At 71.8% G+C, this 6,664-nt stretch overlaps 3 protein-coding genes across 3 annotated transcripts in view; 1 reads left to right on the forward strand and 2 right to left on the reverse strand.

The window, feature by feature from the left end:
* Window positions 1–1,253: 1,253 nt before the first annotated feature.
* Window positions 1,254–1,862, reverse strand: AURANDRAFT_64327 (hypothetical protein; the record flags this gene model as incomplete). Its single annotated transcript, XM_009038766.1, has 1 exon — window positions 1,254–1,862. One exon carries the CDS (start codon window positions 1,860–1,862, stop codon window positions 1,254–1,256), a length of 609 nt encoding a protein of 202 aa, XP_009037014.1.
* Window positions 1,863–2,482: 620 nt separating this feature from the next.
* On the reverse strand, window positions 2,483–3,468 carry AURANDRAFT_3602 (hypothetical protein; the record flags this gene model as incomplete). Its single annotated transcript, XM_009038606.1, has 2 exons — window positions 2,483–2,773; window positions 2,824–3,468. Coding segments are annotated over 2 exons (936 nt in total), but the record flags the coding sequence as incomplete, so codon positions are not given.
* Window positions 3,469–3,601: 133 nt separating this feature from the next.
* AURANDRAFT_64329 (hypothetical protein) overlaps window positions 3,602–6,664 on the forward strand; it is a gene marked incomplete at both ends in the record, with an annotated part of 19,436 nt that continues 16,373 nt past the window's right edge. Inside the window, 3 exons of the mRNA XM_009038765.1 lie at window positions 3,602–3,934; window positions 4,001–4,672; window positions 4,990–6,648. Coding sequence (XP_009037013.1) covers window positions 3,602–3,934; window positions 4,001–4,672; window positions 4,990–6,648 — 2,664 coding nt within the window. The remainder of the gene's footprint in view (window positions 3,935–4,000; window positions 4,673–4,989; window positions 6,649–6,664) is intronic.

The following is a 6,664-nucleotide window of genomic DNA, read 5'->3' on the forward strand; positions in this document are numbered from 1 at the left end:
CACCGCGGCGTCGACTTCGATCTGGCCGTGCGCAAGCACGACGCCGCGGCGTCCGGGGCGGCGAAGTTCGAGGGCCGCGGCGGCGCGCCGGGCGACCTGAGCGACGTGAGCGACCTCGAGGTCGAGGGCGACGACGCGCGGCGCCGCGCGAGCGCGAACGGCGCGGGCACGACCTGCGAGGCCTACCGGGGCACGGGCTTCTACGTGTCGCGCAAGAAGCTGCCGTCGACGAACGCCCACGGCGTGCTCCTCGCGGTGAAGAAGGCGAACTCGACGGCGTTCTACGTGATCACGCGGCCGAACACGGGCACGAGCCCCTTCGAGATGGCCGCCAACGAGCTCCGCGAGAAGTACCGGGCCCACGCGGGCACGCTCCTCGACGCGCCGGAGGCCGCGCGCGCGGAGCTGCGGGCCGAGTGGACCGCGCAGTACGACGTGTCCGCGAACCCGGGCCGCGGCTGCCGCTTCGTCGACCTGGGTCTGGTGTCCGGCGCCGTGCTGCCCTTCTGGCGCGCCCTCGAGAAGACGGTGACGGACCGCCGCGACGACATGACGCGCGCGGAGCAGAACCTGAAGGTCGTCCGCGTCGTCCTCGACGACGGCTCGAAGATCGTCGGCATCCGCTTCCCCAAGCCCGTGCTCGCGGATTTGAAGGCGCACCTCACGGCGGCGCACGCCGCGCGGCGGGACCACGCGCGGGACAAGGTCAAAGCGGCGCCGCCGCGGCCCGTCGACGCGAAGCTGCTCAAAGCCGCGAACGCGCCGCCGAAGACGATCAAGTCGTTCTTTAAGCCCCGCGACGACAACGCGCCGGCGCCCCCGGCGAAGCGCGCGTCGACGCAGCGGCCGGCGACGGGCGCGGCGGCGCCGGCGAAGCCCGCGGCGAAGCGCAAGCCCGAGAGCGCCGCGTTCGCGAGCTTCTTCAAGAAGCCCAAGGACGGCAAGGCGGCGGCGTCCGACGCCAAGCCGGCGTCCTCCAAGTTCTTCGCCAAGGTCGAGACGGCCCGCGCCAAGGTCGAGCCGGCCCGCGCCGCGGCCGACTCCGACGAGGACTGGGACCCGGACGCGGACGGCGACGCGCCGCGCGGCTCGTCGTCGTCGTCGTCGCGGAGGGCGTCGCCGCGCGGCTCGTCGTCGTCCGCGCCGGCCGCGCCCAAGCCCAAGGTCGAGTACTCCGAGTGCCCCTGCTGCACGGCCTTCATCGAGACGTCCAAGATCAACGCGCACCTCGACAACGACTGCCCGGGCTTTAGCTAAGGCTTAGCGTCCTCGCCCGCGGGCCGGTACGCGTGGTCGAGGGAGACGCCCTGGCGGAAGCCCCGCTTGTAGAGCGTGACCTCGCCCGCGCCGCCGTCGCAGTGGACCTCGACGGTCGGCTCGACGACGTCCCCGAACGCGGGCGACGCGGCGCCCGCGGCCGACGCGGTCGAGACCGGCGTCGCGTTGATGAGGTGCCGCGTCGACGACGCCCGCAGCGTCTCCGGGTCGTGCCGCGGCGGCGTCGCCGACGGCTCCCGCCGCGGCGGCGTCTGCCGGCGCGGCGGCGTCGACAGCGCGTCCTTGACCGCGCTAAAGTCGCGCGTCGCGGGCGGCGCCCGCGCGGACGAGGCGACCTCGGGCTCGGCCGGCGCGGCGATCGCGGGCTCGGCGGCCGCCGCCGCGGGCTCGACGGGCGCGCCGGCCGAGAAGGGCGCGCCGACCTTCTCGGCCGGTCCGAGCCCCATGTGCTTGGCGTACATGCGCGAGATCTCGTCCATCGTCGCATCCCGGCGCACGCGAAAGCTCGTGACCTTGCCGCTCTTCCGGTTCGTCGCTTTCACGGTGCGGTACGGGCCGTCGTCGGCCGCCACGTTCGCCGCCATGCGAAGAGGACGCCGCTAGCACACGCCGTTACGTTCGACCATCGCGCACGGGGCAGCCCCGTCCAAAACTGGGGAGGGGCTGCCGTCGGATGTTGCTTTTTTGGTGCCCGGAGCGTGATTCCATCGAGCACCGGGTCGGAGGTTCGCTTCCTTGGACTGCTGTGTTCTAATGGTAGGAATCACGACTTTAGCTCGTGCAGTCGGCGTTCGATTCGCTGCGGCAGAGAGAAGGCATCGGAAGAGACAGCCCCCGTAGCTCAGTTGGTTAGAGCGGTGGTCTTATGAGCCACAGGCCGTGGGTTCGAGCCCCTCCGGGAGCACGTCAGAGTTCTCGTTTTTTTAGTTCGGTTTACGTGTAAGAATGTGCTGCGTTGCGTCGTCTTACGTTATCCAAGTGCGCGGCTCGTCGATCGTCGGTCGATCGTCTCGCAGCCGCGGAGCGCCGTCGTCTTACGTTATCCAAGTGCGCGGCTCGTCGATCGTCTCGCGGCCGCGCGCTCCGCGGCTTCCACGCCGCGCGGTCATCGTCCGCGGCGCGCGCAGCGGCGCGCGCAGCGCCGTGTTCATCGTCCGCGGCCGCGCAGCTCCGCGCCGCACCCGCTTCACGCGCCGTAGAGGTCCGGGTACGCGTTGCAGTTCGCGACGCCGCACATGTTGACGAACGACTCCATCTTGAAAAACCCTTCGTCCCCCCAAGAGTAGTCCCAGGAGTTCTTGATGGTCCAGTAGGTCATGTTCGAGACGGGGTCCGTGCCGTAGCCGACGGCGAGGACCGCGTGGTTCACGTCCATGGCCCCGTTCTTGCACACCGTCGACGAGTAGACGCCCGACGCGTAGTCGCGGAAGTCGGACGCGACCTGGAACGCGACGGACACGGGCCCCTTCGTCGCCAGGTGGTACTTGAGGGACGCCTACGCGCGCGGGTGACGCGCGTCGCGCGCGGGGACGCCGCGAAGCAGACCTCGTCGCCCTTGGTGATGTTGACGCTCCCGCCGGGGACGACGACGCCGACGCCGGCGCTCGTCGGCAGGCCCGAAGACGACGCGGTCGCGTTGAAGGCGCAGGCCTGGTCGACGCCGCGGTAGGGGTAGGAGAACTCCGTCGAGAGGCCCCCCGCGTACTTGACGTATTCGAAGGCGTGGCTCGGCAGGCCGCCGGCGCAGCCCTTGGTGTCGAAGGCGCCCGCGCAGTCGACGAGCTGCTGCTCGCTGAGGCGCGGCGCGCGCCAGGCGTCCTGCTTGAGCGCGAGGTGCGCCTCGAGGGCACCGACGGTCGAGAACGTCCAGCAGGAGCCGCAGTGGCCCTGGTTCTTCACCTCGGAGACGACGCCGCGCGACCGCCAGTCGAGCGCGTCGGGCAGGTCCGCGGCCGCGCCCGCGCCGACGCCGCCCGTCGCCGAGCACTCCTGCGGGTCCATGAGCACGGCCGCCTCGAACTCGTCGTCGCTCATGTCGCTGAACTGGTTCAGGCCCGCGCGCCAGGACAGCGCCCGCGCGTTGTGCGCCGCGACGCGCCGCTTCGACGCCTCGAAGTGGGCCGAAGCGGCGTCGCGGTGGGCGTCCGACGCGTAGGTCTTGCCGAAGTGTTGCACGTAGGCATCGAAGCTGTCGAAGGCGGCCGCCGTCGCGGCCAGGGACGCGAGGAAGAAGGTCTTCATAGCTGTGGCAAATGCTTCACATTCAAGAAGTGTTCAAGGTTGAAGTCAACATCGGCGCTCTCCGAGGGCAGCCCGGACGACGATGTCGATCTCCTCATCGTCGTCGGATAATGAAGAGGAAGCGGCGCAGCCGGATGCGCCGGCCCACGCGCTGACCTACTTCTCGCACCGCGCCGCCCTGCGCTGCGACCTGACGCAGCTCCTCTTCGCTTTGTCGGACACGCCGCTCAAGATCGAGCGCGTGCTCTACCCCGAATTCCTGCAGCAAAAGGCCACGTACCCGGGCGGCCAGCTGCCGGTCCTGCGGCACGGGGGCCGGGCCGTGGGCCAGAGCAAGGCCATCGCGCGCTACGCGGCGACGCTCGGCGACCTCTACCCGTCGGACGCGTGGGACGCGGCCGAGGCCGACGCCCGCGTCCCGCGGCCGCGACGATGTTCGAGAGATTTGGGGTGGAGAAATCGTCACCGTCATGCGTGGTAGGCCGACGCGATCGTCGACCGGCTGGAGGATCTGGGCACGATCGCCTGGTATTTGTGCAAGACCGACGACGCGCGGGCGGCGGCGCTGGCGACGACGCTCGAAAGATTTGAAGTAATCGCGCCCGAGATCCAGGCGCGGCTCCGGGACAACTTCATGCGCGAGGCGTCGCCGTGGCTCGTCGGCGGCGACATGTCCCTGGCCGACGTCGCCTGGTACGCGGCGCTCCACGAGATCGCGACGATCCAGGCCGTCGGCGCGCCGCCCGCGGCGCCGGCGCCGGACGATGCTGTGCTGGCGGACCTCGACGCGCTCCTGCCCGTCGTCCGGAGCGCGCCGGACTGGCGCGCGCGCATGGAAGGCGTCCCCGGCGGCCGCCGCGCCTTCATCCGCGCGGCCGAGCCGCCGCCGCCGCCGCCGCCGGCCGCGGAGGCCGACGGGCCGACGGTCGTCCGCGTCGCGGCGATGGCGTCCGCCGCGGACGTCGCGCGCGCGCGCCTCGACCGCGCGTCGACGCTCGCGGCCGAGGGCGTCGCGCCCTACGCGGCCGTCGCGGCGGCGCTGCGCGCGCGGCGGGAGCGCGACGCGTCCTTCGTCGCGGGCCTGCTCCGCGGCAGGAAGCAGCTCCTCGACCTCTACGACCGCGTCGACGCCCTGCCGGCCGCGCGCCGCGTCGTCAAGACCTGGGGCGAGCCGGGCGCCTACCGGACCCACTTTTAACTCAGCGGGGTCGCCTGTGTCGAAGAAATTTCCCCTGCAACTTGAAGGCGTCTTCAAGGTGTTTGCCGGGCCGTACGTGTTCGAGCATCTTGTTCGAGCCGTGCACTCCTCCAGCATTGATGAGTGCTGAGCATTCCCACATGCGCGTCCTGCTCGCCGCCCTGATCGGCAGCGCGCGCGGGCTGCCCACCGCTGCGCCGACCGAGTCCTTGGGCGGCTGCCCCTTCCTGACCTCGAATAATGATTACTTTGGGGCGTCGCGCTGCGACGAGGCGAGCTACGACGAGGAGTGGGACGAGGCGAGCGAGTACGAACACGAGTGCTACATGCACGAGTGGATCGCGTCGTCGTGCGCGGAGCTCCGCTGCGACCCCGAGTCGGAGCGCCTCTGGCTCACGAAGAGGCACGTGCACGACATGCACCGGGAGAATTCGAACAACTGGTGGTCGTGGCGGACGGACGCGTGCATGGTCCTGTCGCCGGACGGGCGCTTCTACCGGGCGACGACGGGCTACGAGGCGACGCGCGAGGAGGGCTGGATGGACAAGGGCTCGTACCGGGACAGCACGGACGTCGACGCGAGCGGGCTCGCGGGCCTGAACGCGACGGACGCGTCGGTCCTGGCGTGGGGGCGGCGCGCGTACGCGGCGTGCGTCGAGCAGTGCGGCGGCTGCGACGCGACGGGTGCGGCCGTCGACCGCGTGCCCGCGGGCCTCGACGCGTTCTTCGCGGCGCCGTACCCGGCCGTCGACCGCCCCGCGCTCGACGACGCCGGCTGCTTCTCGGCGAGGGCGCTCCGCGGCGAGGACTGGCCCTTCGTCTCGACGGGCCACTGGGTCGTCATCTGCGTCATGGCCCTGGTCCTCGCGACGCCCTGGGTCCTGGGCGTCTGCGCGTCGCGGCGATGCTGCCCGTGGTACGGCTCGCTCCAGCGCGTCCGCAACGAGTTCGCCGACGCGTGCCCCTGCCTCGCTCGGTGTCTGCGCCTGCTCTGCGTGTCCGGCTGCGCGTCGTGCGCCCGGTGCTGCGGCGCGTGCCGCCGCCGCGTCCGCGGCTGCGTCCGCGCGCCGCCCCGGAAGGCGAGCGCGGACGTCGCGCCGGAGGAGGACGACGCGGCGGCGGCGGCCGGCGAAGCTCCGGCGGACGACGTCGTCCCGCTCGAGCCCCAGGCCGAGGACGCGCCCGGGCCGCGCGGCGCGGGATTCCGCGCGCGCGGCGCGTCCGTCGCGGGCCAGGCGCGGCTCGTGCTCTGGAAGATCTGGAAGACCAAGTCCCGGTCGCCGTCGACGGTCCTGTCGCAGCTCGTCTTCCCCGCGGCCTGGTTCGTCGTCGTCTGGCTCCTCTACGTGATCATGGCCAAGACGTTCCTCCCGAACCACCAGTGGAACAAGAAGCACTGGAACTACGCGGCCAAGGGCGGCGACATGCGCGACTACGAGGAGGGCGACATCCTGAGCCACGGGCTCCTCGAGGTCTACCTCTGCCAGTTCGCCTTCGTGCCGCTCATGCAGGCCGTCGTCGTCGCCGTCGTCGTCGAGCACCGGGCCAAGCTCGTCGAGTCGATGAAGATGGCCGGGCTCCGGCCGCTGGCCTACTGGGCCGCGACCTTTGCGGCCGAGGCGCTCGCAGTCGGCTTCGCCTGCGCGTTCCTCGTCGCCTGCGTCGCCTGCGGGGGCCTCTTCCGGCGCGCGGGCCACGCCGCGGACCCCTTCGGCACGCTCCTGGCGCTGCACTGGACCTACGTCGTCGCGCTCGCCGCCCAGTGCTTCGCGGTCACGACGCTCGTGACGTCGCCGACGGCCGCGGCCGTCTACGCGCTCGCCGCGCAGCTCGCGGCGACGGGCGCGTACCAGTCGCTCGTCGTCGAGACGACGGACGCGGGCAAGCGCGTCGTCCTCAGCCTCTTCGAGGCGTCGGAGTCCCGCCAGCTCGTCGCGGCGCTCCTGC

This window comes from Aureococcus anophagefferens (genome assembly GCF_000186865.1).
Source record: "Aureococcus anophagefferens unplaced genomic scaffold AURANscaffold_9, whole genome shotgun sequence".
Classification (NCBI taxonomy): Eukaryota; class Pelagophyceae; order Pelagomonadales; family Pelagomonadaceae; genus Aureococcus; species Aureococcus anophagefferens.